The sequence below is a fragment of the Epinephelus fuscoguttatus genome, linkage group LG20, assembly GCF_011397635.1.
Source record: "Epinephelus fuscoguttatus linkage group LG20, E.fuscoguttatus.final_Chr_v1".
Taxonomy (NCBI): Eukaryota; Metazoa; Chordata; class Actinopteri; order Perciformes; family Serranidae; genus Epinephelus; species Epinephelus fuscoguttatus.
Window position 1 is genome coordinate 7,794,970 of NC_064771.1, and position 24,980 is coordinate 7,819,949.

The window sequence follows — 24,980 nt, forward strand, 5'->3', positions numbered from 1 at the left end:
ACAGTTTTAAGAAGAATGATTGTACTTTGAATGCAAACTTCACTGTGACCACTAAAAACTGACACATTTAATTTTGCAAGAATTTATGCAAATTATGTTTAGAAAGTGATGAGCAGTATTTTTAGGCAGAGGAAGCAGGGTCTTTTTTTTTAAGAACTCTTGAATGTGAGATTTTATTCTCAGGTAAAATGGAGTAGATGTAGATATAAAGGCAAGATAAAATATTATCACTAGGCCACAAAATTGAACATGGCTTAATTTATGCTTCATATAATTAAGATTCCTGTTGTAACTTACACATTATTCCCTACTTACTGAATGCACCTTGTTTAAATGATGGAAATGATTCAAATACTGGTATTAGTCAGTGTTAGTCTTATGCTGCAGCTCAGTGTTTGTTAACAGGGTGAAAAGTCTCTGCCTTCTAACATCATGGTACACAGCAACTCTCCACTGAAACCAAACTAATGAAATTCTTTCAGGCAAGTTAGCACCTCATTAAGGTGCTCCCAATCAGTGAAAGAGAAACTGGGATAAATTAGACCCCGAAACAAAGAGTTAATTTACAGGAAACACAATTGAACAGTTTTCAATGAATTTTGAATGAGGATAGAAAATGGACTTCCATATCAGGTTTTACAGACTGGATTTATGTGGCTGTGGTGAAACATGGAGGGTGGGGTGACTGGAGGATACATGATATTTAATTAAAGTGGACAGATTCAGACAAATAAGAAATAAGAGTGGGTTCACTCTCCACAACCAGGAAGATTTAGACTTAATCAGTGGTGGAGAGTATTCATTTTCTGTACTTAAGTACAATTATAGGTACTAACATGTATTCCATATGTATTCCATTTTCCAAATGTCCAGTGTGATTCAGGCTGAGTTTCACATTACAGATCAGTGTTTCTCTGACACTTTTGGCATATCAGAGAAGGCCCACTTGCCCAGCACCTGCAAATGTTTGCTCACATATTTTCTCTGATAACTTAATGTGTGCTCACCTAATTTCTGATCCAGATGTTCAGGAGGTTTTCACTAGGAGCCAAATCTCCTCAGAGGTCTCCTCCCTTCCAGAGCAAACAGACCCGGTGATTTACACTGATAAAAAAACTGAATAAAGCAGTTTCATGTTACAAATCAGTGTTTCCTCCTAGCTGTTTGGCATGTCAGAACATATATCATATTCCCTTTTTGCCGATATATCCCCCTAAATCCCTAACACCAGACCTTTAAATTTACTTAAATTACCAAAACATAAAGCACTGGTTGCAGAAATATGTATTTGTGACTGATGGTTTATTATGCTGATGTAGGCTATTATAATATATGACATAATAAGATCTTAATACTGATGCATCAATATGTAACCAGCATTTCTCTGTTGTAGCTGGTCCCAGTGATTCCCAGTCCTGGGTCTGGCCCCTCCAAAGGGTCACCAGATAAATCTGAGGGGTTGTAAGATAATTTTCTGGACTTTTCTGTAATACTGGTCACTGCTTGGTAATTTGTGAAAGACTGAATATTTGATGTCTTTGGGCCTTTAACACTTTTAAAAACCATGTGAGAAGTTTAGAAGGTAAATATCTATGGAAGTGCTAACAACCCATAGACATAGAAAACATAGCCTATATCAATCATAGACTATATAAAATAACAGGAGTAACCACCGTTACATCACCCACTGGTGTGTGGACTCCCATACTGAAGCCTTGAATTTGGCATTTTTGCATTTGCCATCTTGGATTTTTGGAGCCTGATCGTATTTGGTTGAGATGGTGGAGATAACCCAAACTCTAGCAGCTAGCTTTATGAGCACTGTGCATTTTCAGCTATGGTTAACTGTGATAATGCTAATGCTAATCTTCACTAGCAAAAAACAGACTTAAAACCATTATAACAAAATGTAGTGACTGGAAAAACTTAACATCTGACAGCTTAGAGGGTCTTGTAGTACAACAAAACACTGAACAAGACTTTATTGGGGCAGCCAAAGTGTTACAATTAACCTTAATGACTTGAAAACACACTGACATGACAATTCTGTTAATCTGGGACTGCACCATGGTTATGATGCCTAACCAATCTTGTCGTTGTGGTAGTGACTTGTAAAGGGACAGCACCCAGTAACAAGGTAATATAAGGAGCTGGAAAGTCCCTATGGGGTGGGTGGGAAGGGTAGTGGATGACTTTCACCCGAGAGCCTGTAAAAATGAGGTATTTTACTGACATTGTAAGTGTATTTTGAAGAAGACTATGCACCTGACAATCAAAAACAGTACATTTCCTGTGAAAACAGTAGTGTATTTTATTTTCTGTAAACAACAGACGCACATGGGGGAACTTAGTGGGTCATATTATAGATGTGAGAATCCACTGATAAAGCAGTGGTATTTGATGAGTTGGGATGAGAGCGTTGGATTGACTCACTTTTAGAGCCAGCCTCAAGTGGCCATCAGAGGAACTGCGGTTTTTGGCACTCCAGAGTTGGCTTCATTTGTTTTAGCCTCATTTGGACGTTGCCGCTTAACCCTAACCCTAAGCTTATCATGTTCTAAATGTAAAATCTTAACATGAAAAGTAACTGAGCTCCTACAGCTGTCAAATAAAGGAAATAAAGCAGAATATTTCTCTCTGAGATTTAGTGGCGTAGAAGTATAAAGTATCTGAAAATTGTACTTAGTAGGCTATAATACTTGAGTAAAGTTACTGTTTGTTACCTTTCAGATTTAAAGTTTTATCCTAAACATATGATCGGCAAACAAAATGTTTTACATTGTTACAGACTGACCTACTCAGTAGTGTGTAAAGTAGTTCAAATTAGCTTAACTATGAAAACACTAAAATGCGGCTTACACATGATGGAACTCTGGTAATATGATATGGTTAATATTATTAAAAGAGCCATTCTGCATAACAGTGACTTTTACTTTTGCTACATCAGGTACATTTTGCTACTCTTGTACAACTTTAAATGTAGGACTTTAATGGAGTATTTTCTTTGATTTACATAAAACACATAGAAAACTTTTTCCACACTGAACTTTACTCTGAAAGTCCATCACATCAAATGCCAGCAGAGTGCTGCTGCAGTGTGAAGTGCTGGCAGGACGCACAGCGACCAAACGCTACACTGACAGGCCCGGCTGAACTTAATCCGTGTCCCCTTTGTCACCACAGTGCTGAGTCAAACAGTGTCATGTTCAGGTGACCCAGGGCAGGTGTGGGAGTGGGTTGGTGTGTGCGTGCTGGCCATGCACTGTAGGCTGGCAACAGGTAATGGAAAGACACCTTAGGTGTGAGGTGAAACCTGAAGCCCTGGAGACAGACAGACAGTGACACCTTAGAATCACATGTCCACCAGTTCAAAGTAATTCTCCCGAAGCTGTTTGAGACATCAGAGTGCAGTTATGAATTAGTAATGCAGGGTTGACACATTTCCAAATACTCCCCTTGTGCAAGGCTAAATGGCGGCGTGCGGCCACTCTTTGAAAACACTGCAGCTTTTTTTTTCAAAAGAGAATGTGAAGAGCAGGGTGATAGACTGTGCAAAGTTTAAATGTTTACAAAGCCATCAACACTGTAAATACATTTTGAAATCCATTCATTTGTTAATTCAAACATGTCATAACAATGTGTGTATTAGTAATCCAAAGTAATTAGAGTGGAGTTTTTTGCTATCTTCTTTTGTTTTCTCCTTTGTCCGTTTGTCTTGTTGTTGAAGCTCTATTCTTGTGGTGTTAGACAGAGGATTATTCTGCTGTTAAGATTAAGTATCAGTCACACTGTAAATAGGGTGTGTCGACTTTAGCAACAGAAAAGCAAGTTGTGCCGCATATTTGATGTAAAGATTGTTCAAGAGCACATACCACAACTAAATCTGTACAAACTTCTTAAAACTCAATCTACTATATTATTATTCATATCATTATGAAGTTTCATAGACGGGAAAAATGTTTCACCCTTCCTCCTCACACAAACCCATTCTTGTAAAATGAGAGCACTCCCTGCCCCAGTAGTTAATGGACCCAGTTTGACTGGTTTCTATGAATGGGTTGAGCGACCAATTCTCAGATTTCACAACAGGAAAATCACCACAGTGACTTAATGGGAACAATGGCCTTAGAAGGAAATCAATAAAAGAAAGGGAGTACGTAAGTATGTGAGAAACAGTGTTATCAATATGGTAATGGAGTGGCAATGTCCAAATAGAGGACAAAGATTATGGTCCTGATTTTGAGGTCAGAGTGAGACTTCAGTTAAAAAACTTACAAAATCTACACAATCTCATAAAATTAAATAAAGTGTCTTATTAAACACAGAATTTACAGCATGGAGTCATCATGACCATGCAGTCTGAGCAGGGGAGGAGTCAGAGTGTCCCAACCAAAGTCAGACGCTGACAGAAAGTTTGTTAGTTACTGGCTTATCTGAACCTCTGTATGCATGAGTTGACTGATAATATCTATTGTTAGAAAATCAGTCAAACGACTGCAAAGAGATGCCATATGACTAAAAAGAGATACATAACCACTATAAAGAGATGCACAAGACTACAAAGAGATGCAAAATCCCCACAAAAACAAGCACAATGACCACAAAGAGATGAAGGCCCCAAAATTACAAAGAAAAGCAAAATGAGCACAGATGCAAAACACAATGCACAATGACCAAAAATAGATGCAAAATGACAATAAACCAGTGTAGTAGACTGGAAAGAGATGCAAAAATGATTACAGAGAAGCCAAAGTGTCCACAGAGATGCAAAACAACCACAAATAAACATAAAACAACAACAAAGAGATGCACAAGACTCCAAAGAAATGCAAAATGACCACAAAGAAATGCAAACAACTACAAATAGACACACAAAACTACAGAGACACAAAATGACTACAGAGAAATGCAAACAACTACAAAGACACATAAAAACACAAAGAAACTTATAACATCAGACACACAAAACTACGAAGAGACACAAAATAACCACAGAGAAATGTCAACTACAGAGAAGCACAAAACTAGAGATGCAAAAGGACCACAAAACAATGCAAAACAACTACAAAGACAAACAAAATTACAAAGAGACACAAAATGACCACAGAGAAATGCAAAACAAACAAAAGAGACCATGCCAGTGGATTATTCGGAGTTACATATTGCAGCTATTTATTGATGTTATTTAACATGCATTTATTGCACTGAATAATGTATAAACAGTGTAACTAATATTAATGTACAGTTCATTCTTCCAAAGAACCAGGGCTTGTGATGTCCTTTCTGAAAAAAGTTCCATGTTTCTCCTTTCCGCTTTTCGCTTGGTGAAGCAAATACACAAACATCCAACAGTGAGATTGAGTGTGAGCAGAGAATTTCATCCTGCAGAGAAACAAACAGAGCTTTGTTAAATAAAAATCCCAACTTCACAACATGTCCTGATTGTGTTATGCTTTAAATGTGAAGATCTGCACCTGTATCTGTAGCATTTTCCAGAACCAGGAGTGGGAAAACTGCTTTGTGCCGCAGATAAAGAAGCTGTGAATCTTATTTGGGGAGTAAGTCTTCCATTGGCACCTCCAGATTTCCAAGGTACCAAAAGATCCAGAACACGAGGCTGAGGAAGATAATGAGGGGTCCAGATAAGACAAAGAAATCCCAGAAGCTGAGGGGAGCGAAGATCCCAACGATGAAGAGGATGAGGCCTACTGTATCCAAGAGGACAGCGATGAAGAAAAATAGCAAGCAGCGACCAAGATAGCCAATGTAATCCATGATGGGAGCTGCTGGCTCTACTTACAGCTTAAACAATTATTCACAGCTTTAGCATTTTATCTGTATGACGTGAAAATGTTAGGAGTGAAATAAATTCAGAAGAAACGCTTGTTCCCTTCTCAGTGCCGCCTGTGAGTCTGAGGTGACGCTGATGAGAAGGAAGAGTATAAACACTCAGGTCACATTCCGTTCTCTACTGTATCTACATCTCACATTTTTTCATGACACCCTCTGACAGAGGAGAAATATGTTTCCTTAATGATGTCAAGAGATTTTCCGCCTCTATCTGTGTGGCTTCATTTCATAAACATGTTACATTCCAGCATCCTCTGATCCAAGCCTTATCTCAAGCCCACAGGTGGATTTGGAAAAGCTAGAAATATTCGGCCCGTAGTTTGGGCCTTGATGATTGGGAATAAAATAGTGCGAGAACACCTAGGGTACTGATAACACCCTTTAAAAAGTGATGAGTTTAAAAACACAGCTTCCTGTGTGCCGGAAAAGTTTTTAAATAATATGAGGTAGAACCCAGACAAGGAAAAGAAGACAAGAAAACTGTCTCTTGCGCAACTCAGCACATGGGCGTTTCTGTGCCGTTATCTGGCACAAACAGTATTTGTCACGTGTATGTAGAAACACCCTCAAACAACAGATAATATCCAATTACATGTAAACTTTATTCCCAAGAAAAATAATTTACATATGTCACAAAATCGGAGCATAAAAATAGAAATTTGCTATGTACATGTTCAAGACCTTTTCTTCCTCTGTGCACAGCCCTTCTGCCTACTGTGCGTGCAGAAGGCTTTTCCCTGATTAAGAAATTGTCTTCCCATTTATAAAAGTGACTTTAGTTCATAAGTTCAATGTTTTCAGTCTGTTGGAGTTTTCTTTTGGAAAGCAGCCCATGGAGGGAGTCCGACCTTCAGCACAAGGAAAGTCGCCCATCACCTGTAAGGAAGAGGAGAGACAGGGCTTTGTGTATTTGTACAGGTTAAAATTGACAAATGACTTTAAAAATAGCAATGAGAATTAATGTGAAGGGAGAGGAAAACACAATTTAAAAGATAAAGTCTATCTTATATATGCTGTGTAAGGCTTGAGGGAAGATGTAATTTATTTAGGACCCCCGTATTTTATTGAAAATATGCCTCTGCTTGTGAGATGGAAAATGGAATTATTGTCTGATAGAGTGAATCTGTTAATTAGTTTTTAAAGTAAGACATGAAAATATCTGCAAGATTTCCCTCTTCTAATTCAGATAACATTAAAAACAGAAGTTTTAATGAGTTGACTTTTCTCGCTTACTCACAGTTTGTTGAAGTCTGAGAACTAAGAATATATTAAAAACAATAAAGGGAATAAAGACAGGTCTATGATAGATTTGGTCACTTTTTTAATCAATATGTTCTCTCCAACTTGAGTTCCCATCAATAAAAAATCTAGTTGAATTTTAGTGACATTAAGTTAAATTCAAAAAGCAGATAAAGCAGAGATAGCTTCTTTAATAAATGCGTAAAAAATTTAGCAAGAGAAATGTCACAAATCATGCCATCAAATGCTTTTGAGAGATCTATGAAAAGATTTATAATTGACAAGTGCAGTTGAGATTTTGTTTCCCAAAGTCCCGTGGGTAGAATGGTCGTTATAGAAACTGCACTGGTGGCTGAAAAAGGTAGTATTACATGGGGGAATACTTTTTGTTACAGAGCACCAAAAGTTATCAAATTTAAATGCAATGCCAGTTTGTATACTCTCCTTCTTTTGTGGCTGGTTACAAATATCCAGGGAAACATGCTGGAGCCTTTTGAACAACACATTAACCATCTGCCCAGTACTACTACTTTGGCCAAAGCAGGGTTGCCAAATATTGCTAGTGATCAAAGGTGTAGGTTTCATTACAACATCTGGGGGACGCACATGAAATGGTGGTTTGGGGGTCCTTCGCCATCAAACACTTAATTTCCTTTATTCTGGTGAATTTTTGTGCACCAATTTGTGCCTTTTATGTATGAATTTACAGTTTAAATGTCTAATTTTGTAAAAAAAAAAAAAAAGTCCTCAGCTAACTTTATGTTTTCACTGGGGAAACTGCAACCCCCAAAATCTACACTTTTGCTGGTGATTAAGAAAAGTTCCAACATCTAACACAAACTGAAACCATGTATTGTCATTTCAAAGGCACTGGTATTTTTTTCAACTCCAGAGAGCCACTCATCTGTTTCCTACTGCTTCCCTTCTTCCACCTATATATTTAACAGACATGACAGTAGTATCAATCTTCTCATGAAACTCCCTGAAAAAGGGCTAACAATATATATCCCGAAAATGTTGTACTAATTCTTTCCCTTAAATGTTCTTGCTCCGCGTCTGAGATAAAGACTGTTATGAAAAACAAATAAATCCCTCCCTCCTTACCAGCTTACAGCCCTATGTTGATATTACACAACAACATGAATACATGCGTAGATAAGGCAATAATCACTTCAACCACAACCTAATCTCATGTTGCTTATCCGTGCAAGCCCCTATCAAATCTGATTGATCAACATGTTGCTTATGACTTATAACGTAGATAGGCCGTAAACTGCTACAATAGTAATGTTGTCTTTAGGTGGAGGCCTGTGTTCATAGGAGGAATGTCCAATGATAAAACCCTTAACGTTCACTCTGGGCAAAGGTTTAAGGCTGGATTTAAGAAACACAGAGGTCCAATTTCCTCAGTTCAGCCCCACCTGCTTACAATTTGTTTTTTTCACTTACACAAAACTTCATACTAATTCTAAGCAGGTATGTACTATGTCCACTGTAGGAAATGAACAACAAATAAATATACTAAATAATAATGATAATGATGATTGATGATGCAAACTGCAGAGTATAGTGAGACAGTTACAAACGGAAAATCTTTTTTTTTTTTTTATAAATGTTTGGAAATAAGTTTGCTTTTTCAGTGGCATTCAGTGACATTCTGCCATCTGATTTATGTTGTAATTACTTTTTCTCACTGTGGTGTTTCCTATACCACTGCCTTGGGGAAGGGGGGGCAACAGGAGGCCACCGCCCCCTGTGAAAGAAAGAAACAAAATATTTTATTTATGTTATTTACCTAATTTATGTGCACTCAATAATTTCAGCTCAATGTGAGTCTTTAGAGCATTTTGCTGTCATTTACAGACTCCTCACTGTGTTTCACCAAAGGCCTTGCTTTGCTTGTCCATACCGAAGTGAAGCACAGGAAAGGAGAGACAGTAGAAATAAACTTACTCAAGTTAACAACTCAATATGTTATGTACAATTAAAGCAAGTTCCTAGAGGCCAAAGACGGACAGACATCAGCCGCCACAAACATCTCAAAATTAAGCTAAAATTAGGGCTGGGCGATATAGAGAAAATCAAATATCACAATTTTTCTGAGCAAATACCTCAATATTGATATTGCAATGATACTGTAGGGGTTGGCAAAATATGTATTTACACAATAACATTTTTGATAAATAATCATCAATTGTTAGGGTAAAGCCAAATATTAGAACAGCTAGAATGATATAGAAAATTACATCACTTTACTTTAATGCAGCTTTTGAAACCAGAAAAAGACAACACTTACGGTATCCAAAATCTAAAACAATACTTAGTCTCATATCATGATATCAATATAATATTGATATATTGTCAAGCCCTAACTAAAATATCTGCATTTTTCAAACACACCACATTAAGCAACAGTTTCCCGCATTGCAAAGTAATCTTTAAATTATCATTTTTTATTAAAGGACCAAAGTATATTAATTTCTAACTGCAAAAACAGAATTGCAAATGCACCACAATCGTGTGTGTCTGCAAACCATAGATTCGTTAAATTTTTTGTATGTCATTATGTAGTGGATATGTTGAATCTTTAAACAACACCGTGGTTAACGTGGTTGATTTTAGGCACAAAAAAAGGCTTGGTTATGGTTAGGAAAGGATTTGTTTTGGCTAAAATTCTCCAGTATTTGGGTCACAGTCCCTTCTAGAAAAGCAGCAATGTCTCAGTAAAAAAACAATTGCTGTTCATGCCACTATCTCGGCAGAAATAATAATGGGAATACAGCCGTAGCTCACTAAAAAGCACCCTAGTTTAGAGGCTACAAAGCCACTGGAAACACAGTGAAGGGTCCCTGATACACACCAATGTTCGGGAGCTACAAAGCCGCAATGCCAACAGTTTCCTCTGGCAACTAGGCTGTAAAAGTATACTTTTAGAACATATGAAATTGGGAACAACCATGGATTTTTTTTCTCAGTTTAGTCATTCATTTTACTGCTCTCTGTTCTCTCTTTTCCTACATGATGGGCTAAATTCTGTTTCAAAGCCTTTTCTACACCCAGATATTTTTCTGGTGGATAAAAATAAAAATCGTTCATTGTATTTGATTTATATTAATACTTAGGGGCTACAAGTAGTCAAATGTAAAGACATATCATTAAAAGTCAGCATTTGAAACCCACAAAGTGCAAACTACAGATTGTCAACTCCAACTCAGGATTCAGGATGTTAAACAGCGTAGGACATGACGTGGGTGGCTTCAATACTATAGCCTTTAACACAATGAGGTTACAGTAAGGAACCTGCCACATTGTTCAGTATGCAATGTTTGTTCTTGACCACGCCATTTCACACAATCCCATATCTCAAGATCATTAGCCAGGTTAGATAATACGGGAATCAGGCTGGGGCCTATTAAAGTTAACTATCTGGAACTAGTGAATAGAGGGAGTGTGCATGAAGCAGACTTATATATGATCCCTGCATTTGGTTGCTGAGTGAGGAGGCCCAGCCATACCTACACCTACCCACTGCACTCCATTCCACCGGATCAATAAGCACTGCTGAGTTCCATTAAAATGCAATTGCGCCTTTTGGCCCAAAGGGTGTCTGGCTTGCCACCCGGTTACAAGCAAACTGTCGGCTAAAATAATGCAGAACTGTGAAGGTGAGCAGAAACGGTCAGGCTCATTAATTAAAAGCTGCCACGGGCCACTGAAGATCTTTTCACAGCAGCCAGGGAAAGGGAAAAAAATGATATTATTACAGATATTCATGAGCAGAGTGAGCAGACAGGGTCCTGAGGGGGAGTAGTGTTTGTGTGAGGGTGCCCATTCCTCAGGACCGGCTTCACTGTGGGTGTCATCTGATCACTGACAATAATGTGAGACATTTCATAATTATGACTGGGGTGAGAGCAGAGGGGGGGCTGCCATGCCAACGTGCAATAAGGATGGCAACGGTGCTGATGAAAGAGTTACAGCTGTGGCAGTGAGCAGCTAATGACGAGCAAAACAGCAGCAGACTGACAGAGAGGTGAAAGCAGGGCAATGTGCTGAATATTTATGTCTTTCAATTATGATTGTTTGTTGGTTCCACGGGCCCAGACTTTCAGAGGATCATACATTTTTCAGAGGCTTGCTTTAACTTTTAGAGAATGTAACAGGTTATAGTGTCAGGAGACTGAGTGGGCTAAGGGAAATGGTTTTCAAAGTCTCAACAGCAAGTTACAATAATAGACTGTAGACAGGGAGGATGTTGTTGGCCCCGGGTTAGGAGCTGATGAGGAGGTGAAATACGCACCATCTCGTGTCAGAGGAGCCTCTCTGCTTTGCCATCCGCCGCCTGCAGAGCCACGTCTGAGCACTTCAACACTCCCAACTCCACGTTTTTGTCAGCTGGCTCTGCGCCCTCGGTCCATCCATCAAACCCTCTGTTGTCGTGACCCAACACGGCTCCATTGCCGCTGCCGTCTTCCCAAGTAACACAAGGCAGTGTAGCGTTCATCTCCTTCCCGTTCCCTATGCTCTTCTTCTTCTCCTCACCAGCTTCCAGAGGCTTCTTACCGCCTTTGGAGAGCCTCTCGGACAGCTTCCTGGCCCAGTGCGTAAAGTTGATGTCCAAGTCCAGAGAGCTCGTCCTGTCCTCCGCGTAAAGCTGGACGTTCCCCGTGTACCACAGAACCCACCAAAACAAACTGAGGAAAATCACGAGCGAGCCCGTGTAGATAAGAAAATCCCCATAGAAGTGACCGTCCACGTTCAGGTTGCCGAAAATCCCCACCAGAAGTACAATCAGACCAATTGCATCAAAAACAAGGGCGAGGAAGAACATCGGCGCGCAGTTTCCCACGCAGCTGTGGGCCATGCCGGAGGAGAGCTGAGAGCCCGAGTAACGGCGCCGAACACCTTAACTTGTTTTTCAGGACGCACATTTCCCCCACTTTGCACCTGTGTGGCGTTCACCTGTGAGCAGGCCCCGCCCTTTCTCTACGTCACTGTATTCAGTGGGCACCCAGGGGGCTCAGATCAGCATGCTGCCTTCAAATGCACAACGTACATTTCACTTGTCGACCCTCTTCAGGCTAATTCATAGGGAAAACAAAATAGTTTTCACCTCCGGATTTTTCTGGCTGCACGCACATCCCACACAATAAGCAGCTACCATTTACAACTGCGTCCAACTCACAACAGTTTTCTTTGAAACTGAAAAGACAGTGCTCAGGAAAACTGTCCACACCGATATCCTTTCCCTGTTTTAAAGGAACACTAACCCGATAAAATGACCATTTGTATATCAATTACTCACCATGTGTTATGCTGAATGGTGAGCGGAGAATTCAAAACAGGTGGAAGGTGAAGTAAACGGCATTTAACAACAGCAAACAATATCAAAACGTGTTTACATACTCACACAACTCCTGCAGTATAATCCAAGTCTCATTTATCCAGTCATTTCCTCAGTACTTCCCAAACATACGCACTTTTGCTAAAATGAATATAAAACACCTATGAGTAGTGCGCCCTGAGCACACTATTCAGTTGTGCATGCGACTGGTTGTATTGGCGTGTTTGAGCAAAATGTAGCTATCCTTGGGAAGTACTAAGCATAATGAGACTTTGATAACACTGCATGAGCTGTGTGAGAGTTGGTAAACAGATGTTTTAAAAGTGGGGGCATACAAGGAAAACAAGGTTTTCTTAAAAAAAAAAATCATAGTAAAATGTGAGTAATTGATATACGAATAGTCATTTGGCATTTCGTTAAAATATCACTGTTTAAGCATGTCAGTCTGCACAGGCATGCGACATGGTGAGTAATTAATACACAAGTAATTTTGGAGGTGATGTAACCTTTAATAAAAAAACCCCTATATTTTAGTCATTGTATGCTACCTGGCAGACTTGTACTGTAACATACTGCAACATGTTCACCAGCATCACATCAAGTTGGTGATGGCGTGAGCATGCTTAAAGACATGCTTTTAGTCAATTTTGTTGAGGAAACATTTGAGCGACAACTCCTGTCATGTACAGTGATTGCAACATTTGCTTCTGTTTAAATTTTACAAAAGTTTTGTTGGCAAAAAACAACCCACGTTTGACAATTGTTAATGGTTCATCAAGTCTGCACTCCCAGCAGACTCTGGAAGTCTGCAGGTGGTATGCTTCAGCCCCCTTGTAGACTGGATGAATTGTGGATTTGGACAGCCCTCAACCTGCACACATGTGAAGTCTGGACACTTGGAATCAGCTTAAATTCTTTTAACTGAATGGAGTACTGTACAATTTGGTCACTTTCAAATGCATTCTTTGGGGAACCTTGTCTTGACAAAGATGCCCTGAATTTCCTCTAATGCCACCATGAGGTTGACATTTGTGGTTTTGAATGTAATGTCTATTTGGTGGATTGGTGTTAAGTAAACATTTCTCAGGATGATGCAACTTTGGTAATCCCTTCACTTGAGCCAGCACCATCAGGTCAAAATTCATTTTCTCAGTACTTAAGCTTGACAATATACCTGCAAAACCAACATTCCCTCTGCTGAACATTGGGTTTAGCAATAATCAGCAAATGTTATTTTTAAACCTTTGAATAGCTAACCTATTGAGACATGGGGTCTCATTCTCAGACCTTGGCAAGAATGAGATCATCAACACGACATTCATACAAAGACAAGTGCCAAGGTGGTGTTAAACACCCACAGAAAAGTTTAACAATCCCTGAGGATTCATACTGGACAGCTTAAGTTCCTGTTGTAGCATGTTCTAGGTTGAGGGGGCAGACTGTATAACTTAGTATCTGAGCCTGTTCCAGAATCTCAGGTTAGAAATGTCAGTACAACTTTCTGCAGATTTCAGTAAAAGAAACAGTCACTGGAGATTGAAGGACACAAGATCAGTTTTAATTGACAAGTGACAGTGGCTCAGTTGAAAGCAGTCTTTGAAGAACCTCCAGTGTTGCGATGCCTGAAACACAAAGTTTAAAGAAAAAAAATATTTAACAGTATTGGAAACCTGGAAAAAAAAAAAAATTCAAGTTGGAAACACTGACACTATTGGAAATACATCACAGCTTACCCATTGGAAGCCATTTGGGGAGCCACTCCTTGGGCAAATGTTGGATAATTGTAGCGTGGCTGCTGTGAAACTTTAGGCTGCTTGGGCATGTAGCGTGGCTGCAGGAGCACCTGTGGCCTCTGTGGCTGCTTGGGCTGGTAGCGTGGCTGCAGGACCACCTGCGGCCTCTGTGGCTGCTTGGGCTGGTAGCGTGGCTGCAGGACCACCTGCGGCCTCTGTGGCTGCTTGGGCTGGTAGCGTGGCTTCTGGGGCATCTTGGGAAAGTAGAAAAGCCTTTGAGGCAGCTTGGGCCATTTGTGCATGTAGCTGGGCTGCTTTGGCCACTGGGACTGGGGTTGTTTGGGCGGATAGCTTGGCTGCTGGGACAACTGCTGCTGAGGCTGCTGCTTGGGTGGGTAGCTTGGGTAGCTAGGCTGCTGGGGCACCTGCTTGGGTGGGTAGCTAGGCTGCTGGGGTGGATAGCTAGGCTGCTGGGGTGGATAGCTAGGCTGCTGGGGTGGATAGCTAGGCTGCTGGACCACATGTGGCTGCAGCTGCTGGGGTGGATAGCTAGGCTGCTGGGGCACCTGTGGCTGCAGCTGCTGGGGTGGATAGCTAGGCTGCTGGGGCGCCTGCTTGGGTGGATAACTAGGCTGCTGGGGCACCTGCGGCTGCTGGGGTGGATAGCTAGGCTGCTGGGGCGCCTGCGGCTGCACCTGCTTGGGTGGATAGCTAGGCTGCTGGGGCGCCTGCGGCTGAGGCTGCGGCTGCTTGGGTGGATAGCTAGGCTGCTGGGGCGCCTGCGGCTGAGGCTGCGGCTGCTTGGGTGGATAGCTAGGCTGCTGGGGCACCTGTGGCTGCTGGGGCACCTGTGGCTGTGGCTCCTGGGGCGGATAGCTAGGCTGCTGGGGCACCTGTGGCTGCGGCTCCTGGGGCGGATAGCTAGGCTGCTGGGGCACCTGTGGCTGCGGCACCTGGGGCGGATAGCTAGGCTGCTGGGGCACCTGTGGCTGCGGCTCCTGGGGTGGATATCCAGGCTGCTGGGGCAACTGTGGCTGCGGCTGCTGGGGCACCTGTGGCTGCGGCTGCTGGGGCGGATAGCTAGGCTGCTGGGGCACCTGTGGCTGCGGCTGCTGGGGCGGATATCCAGGCTGCTGGGGTGGATATCTAGAGTCTGCTACCTGTGGCTGTTAAAAAAAGATAGCTAGATGAATACTGGATTTCTGGCACATAGGTAGTTTGGTTGCTGTGATTTAGCATCATTCTGGCAACTGAGTGTTAATGTTACATTTTATGTACTTGCCTTATTTCCATTTGAGGTTAAACCACCACTAGCAAGTGGTCCGTTGTTCCATGAAGATCTATCTCCAGTGTTGAAGCCACTTGAATCTGGTCGATGGCCTCCAACTGGCACTTCATTATCTCCATACTTCCCAGCAGATCCAATACCATCAGCTGTAGAGCACATATTTTAGTCCATGCATCCAACCAGTTAAGTAGTTTTATAGTATGATCATACTCACCATTTGTTTGTCTTCCAATAGCTAGCAAGGACAACAGCAACCATCTAGACAGACATCCCATTGTTAATAAATGCTCAGCAACTAGCTCAACAATCAAAATTATAATAATTGAAAACTTACCCCAAAAGAAACCCCATGGCTCCAGCCACAGTTATAGGCCAAGTGAAGCAACAAACACAGTCACTTCTGTCAGCTCCTACCAAGCCACACAACTGAACCAGACTGAACCCAAGAAATGACCAAAGAAACACTGGAGCTCTTTTTATGCTCATCCATCTCACCTTGTTGATTAACAGGACACAGGTGTGAGTAGTTGAAGGCAGGTGTGGCTCATTATATGACAGGAGAGGTCCACTGCATTATTGGGAACTAGAACTGGTTGGTTCAGACTTTCAGCATTTCATTTTTGAAAAAGTTTGCTGTGAATCTTTTAGGTGTCCTGAAAGAGTGCAAATATGTGGTCGGCTTTTTGCATTATGTGTTATTTCAACCATTTAAAACTGGATTGACAAATGCTTTAATTTGGTGGTTACACTTGGTGGATATTTATTGAATCAAACAGAGGAAGGATGAACATAATGATGACCAAGTATGATTTCAGAAAATGTCAAAACAAAAAATAACAAATAATAATTTTAACACTACTACTACCGCTAATAACAATATTTTATGCTTTTTTTCAAACATAAAATTCAGACACCACAGCCCTTCCACCCTTAGCTTTCATTCATACTAACATGGCAATTTCACATTGGCTCTTGGCCATTAGCCTTGTAGTGACAGAGATGGAGTCTCCAGCAATCATTTCCAAATCCAGTGTTATAGACCGATTAGGCCATGCATTCATACCGATTCATACACAAAAGGTCAAGTCAGTTATGTCAAAACACAGAGAAAAAATATTTCAAATATGACAGTTATATTCCCCCTTTTACCTTACAGTGAAAAAAAAAGAAAAAAATGGCCTTCAATTAATGATTAGAAAAATATAAAATCAAGCTTAAGAAATTACTACGTGGTATTAAATCATAAGCTCAAATCACCAACAAATAGTGTTTAGGGACCCCAGTATGATTTAGTGTAAAGGTCACAAGCTCATGAGCACCCCCTCTAAGGCTGAATCCAAATGTCCACCTGGCAGACTTGTACTGTAACATTTTCACCAGCATCACATCAAGTTCGTGATGGCGTGAGCATGCTTAAAGACATGCTTTGTCAGTTTTGTTGTTGAGGAAACATTTGAGCGACAACTCCTGTCATGTACAGTGATTGCTGCAACATTTGCCTCTGTTTAAATTTTACAAAAGTTTTGTTGGCAAAAAACAACCCACATTTGACAATTGTTGATGGTTCATCAAGTCTGCACTCCCAGCAGACTCTGGAAGTCTGCAGGTGGTATGCTTCAGCCCCCTTGTAGACTGGATGAATTGTGGATTTGGACAGCCCTCAACCTGCACATGTGAAGTCTGGACACTTGGAATCAGCTTAAATTCTTTTAACTGAACGGAGTACTGTACAATTTGGTCACTTTCAAATTCATCCTTTGGGGAACCTTGTCTTGACAAAGATGCCCTGAATTTCCTCTAATGCCACCATGAGGTTGACATTTGTGGTTTTGAATGTAATGTCTATTTGGTGGATTGGTGTTAAGTAAACATTTCTCAGGATGATGCAACTTTGGTAATCCCTTCACTTGAGCCAGCACCATCAGGTCAAAATTCATTTTCTCAGTACTTAAGCTTGACAATATACCTGCAAAACCAACATTCCCTCTGCTGAACATTGGGTTTAGCAATAATCAGCAAATGTTATTTTTAAACCTTTGAATAGCTAACCTATTGAGACATGGGGTCTCATTCTCAGACCTTGGCAAGAATGAGATCATCAACACGACATTCATACAAAGACAAGTGCCAAGGTGGTGTTAAACACCCACAGAAAAGTTTAACAATCCCCTGAGGATTCATACTGGACAGCTTAAGTTCCTGTTGTAGCATGTTCTAGGTTGAGGGGGCAGACTGTATAACTTAGTATCTGAGCCTGTTCCAGAATCTCAGGTTAGAAATGTCAGTACAACTTTCTGCAGATTTCAGTAAAAGAAACAGTCACTGGAGATTGAAGGACACAAGATCAGTTTTAATTGACAAGTGACAGTGGCTCAGTTGAAAGCAGTCTTTGAAGAACCTCCAGTGTTGCGATGCCTGAAACACAAAGTTTAAAGAAAAAATATTTAACAGTATTGGAAACCTGGAAAAAAATTCAAGTTGGAAACACTGACACTATTGGAAATACATCACAGCTTACCCATTGGAAGCCATTTGGGGAGCCACTCCTTGGGCAAATGTTGGATAATTGTAGCGTGGCTGCTGTGAAACCTTAGGCTGCTTGGGCATGTAGCGTGGCTGCAGGAGCACCTGTGGCCTCTGTGGCTGCTTGGGCTGGTAGCGTGGCTTCTGGGGCATCTTGGGAAAGTAGAAAAGCCTTTGAGGCAGCTTGGGCCATTTGTGCATGTAGCTGGGCTGCTTTGGCCACTGGGACTGGGGTTGTTTGGGCGGATAGCTTGGCTGCTGGGACAACTGCTGCTGAGGCTGCTGCTTGGGTGGGTAGCTAGGCCGCTGAGGCTGCTGCTGCTGCTTGGGAAAGTAGAAAGTCCTTTGGGGCTGCTGCAGCTGCTTGGGTGGATAACTAGGCTGCTGGGGTGCCTGCGACTGCTTGGGTGGATAACTAGGCTGCTGGGGAACCTGCTTGGGTGGATAGCTAGGCTGCTGGGGAACCTGTGGCTCCGGCTGCTTGGGTGGATAACTAGGCTGCTGGGGTGCCTGCGACTGCTTGGGTGGATAACTAGGCTGCTGGGGAACCTGCTGGGGTGGATAGCTAGGCTGCTGGGGAACCTGTGGCTCCGGCTGCTTGGGTGGATAACTAGGCTGCTGGGGAACCTGCGGCTGCTGGGGTGGATAGCTAAGCTGCTGGGGCACCTGTGGCTCCGGCTGCTTGGGTGGATAGCTAGGCTGCTGGGGAACCTGCTTGGGTGGATAGCTAGGCTGCTGGGGCACCTGCGGCTGCTGGGGTGGATAGCTAAGCTGCTGGGGCACCTGTGGCTCCGGCTGCTTGGGTGGATAGCTAGGCTGCTGGGGCACCTGCTTGGGTGGATAGCTAGGCTGCTGGGGCACCTGCGGCTGCTGGGGTGGATAGCTAAGCTGCTGGGGCACCTGCGGCTGCTGGGGTGGATAGCTAAGCTGCTGGGGCACCTGTGGCTCTGGCTGCTGGGGTGGATAGCTAGGCTGCTGGGGAACCTGTGGCTCCGGCTGCTTGGGTGGATAGCTAGGCTGCTGGGGAACCTGCTTGGGTGGATAGCTAGGCTGCTTGGGTGGATAGCTAGGCTGCTGGGGTGGATAGCTAGGCTGCTGGGGAACCTGGGGCGGCTGCTTGGGTGGATAGCTAGGCTGCTGGGGAACCTGGGGCACCTGCTTGGGTGGATAGCTAGGCTGCTGGGGCACCTGCGGCTGCTGGGGTGGATAGCTAGGCTGCTGGGGCACCTGCGGCTGCTGGGGTGGATAGCTAGGCTGCTGGGGCACCTGCTTGGGTGGATAACTAGGCTGCTGGGGCACCTGCTTGGGTGGATAACTAGGCTGCTGGGGCACCTGCGGCTGGGGCGGTGGATAACTAGGCTGCTGGGGCACCTGCGGCTGGGGCGGTGGATAACTAGGCTGCTGGGGCACCTGCGGCTGCTGGGGCGGATAGCTAGGCTGCTGGGGCACCTGCGGCTGCTGGGGCGGATAGCTAGGCTGCTGGGGCGGATAGCTAGGCTGCTGGGGCACCTGCGGCTGCTGGGGCGGATAACTAGGCTGCTGGGGTTGATATCCAGAGTCTGCTACCTGTGGCTGTTAAAAGATAACTAGATGAATACTGGATTTCTGGCACATATAGGTAGTTTAGTTGCTGTGATTTAACATCATTCTGGCAACTGAGTGTTAATGTTACATTTTATGTACTTGCCTTATTTCCATTTGAGGTTGAACCACCACTAGCAAGTGGTCCATTGTTCCATGAAAATCCATCTCTAGTGTTGAAGCCACTTGAATCTGGTCGATGGCCTCCAACTGGCATTTCATTATCTCCATACTTCCCAGCAGATCCAATACCATCAGCTGTAGAGCACATATTTTAGTTCATGCATCCAACCAGTTAAGTAGCTTTATAGTATGATCATACTCACCATTTGTTTGTCTTCCAATAGCTAGCAAGGACAACAGCAACCATCTAGACAGACATCCCATTGTTAATAAATGCTCAGCAACTAGTTCAACAATCAAAATTATAATAATTGAAAACTTACCCCAAAAGAAACCCCATGGCTCCAGCCACAGTTATAGGCCAAGTGAAGCAACAAACACAGTCACTTCTGTCAGCTCCTACCAAGCCACACAACTGAACCAGACTGAACTCAAGAAATGACCAAAGAAACACTGGAGCTCTTTTTATGCTCATCCATCTCACCTTGTTGATTAACAGGACACAGGTGTGAGTAGTTGAAGGCAGGTGTGGCTCATTATATGACAGGAGAGGTCCACTGCATTATTGGGAACTAGAACTGGTTGGTTCAGACTTTCAGCATTTCATTTTGAAAAAGTTTGCTGTGAATCTTTTAGGTGTCCTGAAAGAGTGCAAATATGTGGTCGGCTTTTTGCATTATGTGTTATTTCAACCATTTAAAACTGGATTGACAAATGCTTTAATTTGGTGGTTACACTTGGTGAATATTTATTGAATCAAACAGAGGAAGGATGAACATAATGATGACCAAGTATGATTTCAGGAAATGTCAAAACAAAAAATAAGATTATTTTAACACTACTACTACTACTATCGCTAATAATAATATTTGCCCTTTTTTTTTAAACATAAAATTCAGACACCACAGCCCTTCCACCCTTAGCTTTCATTCATACTAACATGGCAATTTCACATTGGCTCTTGGCCATTAGCCTTGTAGTGACAGAGATGGAGTCTCCAGCAATCATTTCCAAATCCAGTGTTATAGACCGATTAGGCCATGCATTCATACCGATTCATACACAAAAGGTCAAGTCAGTTATGTCAAAACACAGAGAAGAAATATTTCAAATATGACATTCCCCCTTTTACCTTACAGTGAAAAAAAAGAAAAAAATGGCCTTCAATTAATTAATTCATCTTCTAACTGCTTCATCCTCTTGAGGGTCGCGGGGGGGCTGGAGCCTATCCCAGCTGACATTGGGCGAGAGGCAGGGTACACCCTGGACAGGTCACCAGACTATCGCAGGGCTGACACATAGAGACAAACAACCATTCACGCTCACATTCACACCTATGGACAATTTAGAGTTATCAATTAACCTAGTCCCCAATCTGCATGTCTTTGGACTGTGGGAGGAAGCCGGAGTGCCCGGAGAGAACCCACGCTGACACGGGGAGAACATGCAAACTCCGCACAGAAGGGCTCCCACGCCCGGGATCGAACCGGCAACCCTCTTGCTGTGAGGCGAGAGTGCTAACCACCACACCACCGTGCCACCCGCCTTCAATTAATGATTAGAAAAAAATAAAATCAAGCTTAAGAAATTACTATGTGGCATTAAATCATAAGCTCAAATCACCAGCGAACAGTGTTTAGGGACCCCAGTATGCAGAAATATTGAAAAGCACCATTTTGAAACAGGGAATGCCACTTTTCTCCTTGCTAAAATTTAGAGTGTGATAAAGCCCCTTCCCAACATGATAGCATGACATGGTTGGTACCAATGGATGCCCTTAATCATCTAGTTTCATATGATCCCAGTTCACCCTAACTTTAAAACTGAGGTCGAAACTGGACCATACCATTTTCACAATAACTGCGAGGGTTGGGGTATTAGATGACAAGTATTAGATGTATGTAAATACATATAACTTGTATTGTCAGTGATATAAGTCCATAAGGTTGTTGTTCATTGATTGTCTTTGCATGGGAATCCCCAGGGCCTTGGGTTGGGGTCATCTATACCCTTTGACTGCCCCTGGTGGTATGCCTGGATAAACATGACCAGTTGACTAAAGCATATTTTTTTTCTGAAATAAGGCCTCACAGTCTGACAGTCTCTAGAATAACATACCATGGTAAACATTATCAAATGCCTTGTACAGATCTAGAAAATAGGGCACTTCAATAAGGTGTCCAAGGCATTGATTAGCTAAATTAAAATAAACCAAATTTAAAAATACTTTAAAATACTGAGCCTTTAACAATTTAAGTCCCAGAAAAATCGAGGCATCTTAGTTTCCTCAGTGATGCCCACAGCTCTGTGTATAGCCTGAGGAGTTCAACCAGGATAAGTCAGAAACTGTAAACTGACACTTTATCTGGGTAGTAAAATGTCACAGCAGTTATTTCTTTGCTATAAAATATGACCTTCAATGCATCGCATATTGATTGCAAGTATTTTAAGTGTACAAAAATTAAATAGAAAAAAAAAATCAAACACAGCAGCTACAGTCATGATGTTTTGACACATTGTGTCAAGTTTGAATGGTGTAAAATCTGAAGGTACAACAGCTCTGAGGTCATATTCAAGGTTATTCAATGTTGGTGACATAGCACAAAGCTGCCCACATCCCTTATTTATTCAGGGAAGTTTCACCGAGAGCCAGGCTTTCTTTTGCAGGAACGCCCTTTTCAAATTGAAACACACATTCACACACACATTCACACCTGCGAGCTGCCCAGTCCAGCTTCACTGGAGCAGTAAGGGGTGGTGGTAATGAGGGAGGGGCATGCTCTTTCATTTTTCCCAGATTTATGTGCTGCTCTGGGGACTGCGACGGTGACTGATATATTTTTGTTTGTACAAAGAGTTGGGTCCTTCTTAGCATCATAATCAGTGGAACACAGGTAGCATACAAAACACACACAGTAGAAATTATTGCATTTGATAATTTTCATGTGCTCATCTGAAGAGGTGGTGTAAGTAACTCCAGCTACTGAAATTATTACAACCCAGTCACCAGAAAAAAATGTTGGTATTGCTTATTTTCTGCAAAACCCAGATACATTTGTACATTTTTATGTACCCAGATGTTGGAACTTTACATTTCTTTAAGTTTCAACAACACTGTGGCTAACATGTTAGTTTTAAGCACAAAAACCATTTGGTTATAGTTGGGAAAAGATCATGTTTTGGCTTACAATACCCGGGTTTGGTGGCACAATCCCACCCGGGAATGCAACAATATCTTGATAAAACACAAGTGCTTTTTGTGGCACAATACTGACTGGAAATGCAGTGATGGCTTGGTAAAAACAAATGCTCTTTATGCCACTATCCTGGCAGGAAACACAATAATGTCCTGGTAAAAAACAACTTATTGTGGCACTATCCCAGCAGCAAATGCAGCGATGTCTTGGTAGAAAATGACCGCTTTTCGTGGCACTATCCTGACGGGGAAACACAGCTATGGCTCAGTAAACAAACAACTGTTTTTTGTGGCAGTATCCTGGCAGGAAATGAAGCAATGTCTTGGTTAAACAACCACTGTTTGTGTATTGAACAGTGGTCTGCAGCTTGGCAGGGGTTTGTCTTGAAGTCTGAATGGCACACTGAATTTTCCCAGCAGCCTCTTGCAGCCCAGCTCAGTGACCCCTGCACCTTATTGAAACCGCAACCTATGATAAACGATTTCATGACTTATTAAGCCCTGTGATTAACTGGAAGACACAGCAGATTACATTGATTTCCTTCAGTGAAGTCCTTCATGGCTCAAAGTGATTTCTCTGCCATATGCAAGACATCTGCTGCAGAAAATTACAAGAAAATAGGAATGAAAAGGGGGATGATTATCATTATAGTGTCTCCCTCGCAGCCAACAGAGAGAGAGAGAGAGAGAGAGAGAGAGAGAGAGAGGATTTCTAGGATTACCACAACCACAGCGTTAAACCAAATCCAAACCTAACCCGCTAAATAGGCTTTCTGTGTGTTTAACTGTGTATGGTGACAGTGACTAATACTGACAACTGTACATAGAGGGGAAATCTCTCAGGCACACCAGTATCTGTGCGCATGTATTTGACTGCTAGAGGGCGCCAGTCATCTTTGGAACACATCTGATCCTCCCTGGAGCACTGCATTGGAAACACACTGCATTGCTTAACCAGCAGTAAGTGAAGATGTGGAGAAGCAACATTTTTACTTGAACCTTGTGAAACAGAGCTAATGTAATTTACAATAGTTTCACTTTGAGAGAAAAAACATCTGATTTGTTGGTTTACAAGGCTTGCACATGTACATGCATATCACACACACACATAGATATGCATATAAAGATATACAATATAAAGTCAACTGAAGTCACCAGTTGTGAACTGTAGGTTGAAAATGGCCCCAAAAAGCTCCTTGTATTTTTCTAAGCAGATTGTACATACATACATGCAGCACATCTTGATACACCTCAACACACACATGCACCATGAAAACGTGTTAATGTCACGCACCTACTTCTCAAAGTTTAGCTACCAAACAATAGTCTATTAAAGCAGAACTGCAGCGTGATACTTTAAGTCAGCGGTGTGTGTCCCTGAGGTTAAAGTTCTTACTCTGCATAATACACTGCAATGCAGCGATGCTGCCGCCTCTAGTTTAATGGTAACGGGTTATTTTTCTGATCGACCTCCTCCAGACAGCTCCAGTCTGATGGAACAAGTTGACATTTTTTCAATTATTAGTCAGCATAGTGATTAATATTACCCACAAATTGGCCTTTAACTACTGTCATTACATGAAAAGTTAAGATGGATTTCCTAATTTAGTATAGGGACCTACATATGTATCAAGTTTTAAATCAAAGCTGCACTTATTGGTATGACTACATGTAATCTGAAAGGTGTGGCTCAAACTTATAAACCCACAAAAAGTGATGACCTCACTCGGCAGTTCTTCTCAGCTCTACTGAGCCTTTTCACCTCTTTTAGCTCATTGTTTTGGTTGTACGGCCAACAGTGTCTCATTGATCTGATTCTCTGCTGCAGCAGGAAACTGTTCAGAGCTGATCAACACACTGTACTCTTCCTGTCCAACACAAAACAGACAGACAAAGTTAGCAACTTGCTGATAATCAGAATGAAGCTGTTAATGAGACAGATATTTTTCTAAAACATAGCTTAACACCTGTGCAATGTAATTGTGACTTCTTTAAATTATTTTCAAGGCCAAAGTGTCTGCCACCACAGGACTTCTTTAAATCCTGCATATTGTAGCTTTTATTAATCAACATTTTCACTTAAAGGTTCAGTGTATAGGATTT

General features: G+C 42.0%; 2 protein-coding genes across 6 annotated transcripts; both read right to left on the bottom strand.

Annotated features, from left to right (window-relative positions):
• Positions 1-5,145: 5,145 nt before the first annotated feature.
• On the bottom strand, positions 5,146-12,076 carry LOC125880976 (transmembrane protein 238-like). The gene is made up of 3 exons (XM_049563847.1): positions 11,390-12,076; positions 5,475-6,726; positions 5,146-5,382 (listed from the first exon to the last, which is right to left on the bottom strand). Exon 1 carries the CDS (start codon positions 11,951-11,953, stop codon positions 11,399-11,401), a length of 555 nt encoding a protein of 184 aa, XP_049419804.1. The 5' UTR covers positions 11,954-12,076; the 3' UTR covers positions 5,146-5,382; positions 5,475-6,726; positions 11,390-11,398.
• A 1,894-nt stretch (positions 12,077-13,970) lies between these two features.
• LOC125881182 (adhesive plaque matrix protein-like) lies at positions 13,971-20,114 on the bottom strand. Of its 5 annotated transcripts, none has more exons than XM_049564215.1 (8): positions 20,005-20,114; positions 19,885-19,928; positions 19,665-19,816; positions 19,277-19,549; positions 18,410-19,243; positions 14,384-14,945; positions 14,167-14,308; positions 13,971-14,055 (listed from the first exon to the last, which is right to left on the bottom strand). In XM_049564215.1, exons 1-8 carry the CDS (start codon positions 20,019-20,021, stop codon positions 14,013-14,015), a joined length of 2,067 nt encoding a protein of 688 aa, XP_049420172.1. In that variant the 5' UTR covers positions 20,022-20,114; the 3' UTR covers positions 13,971-14,012. The 5 variants fall into 5 exon arrangements, with proteins under 5 accessions (XP_049420172.1, XP_049420173.1, XP_049420176.1 ...); XM_049564216.1 differs by having other exon boundaries at positions 14,167-14,276; positions 14,373-14,945; XM_049564219.1 differs by lacking the exon at positions 14,384-14,945 and having other exon boundaries at positions 14,167-14,276; positions 18,083-19,243.
• Positions 20,115-24,980: the final 4,866 nt, after the last annotated feature.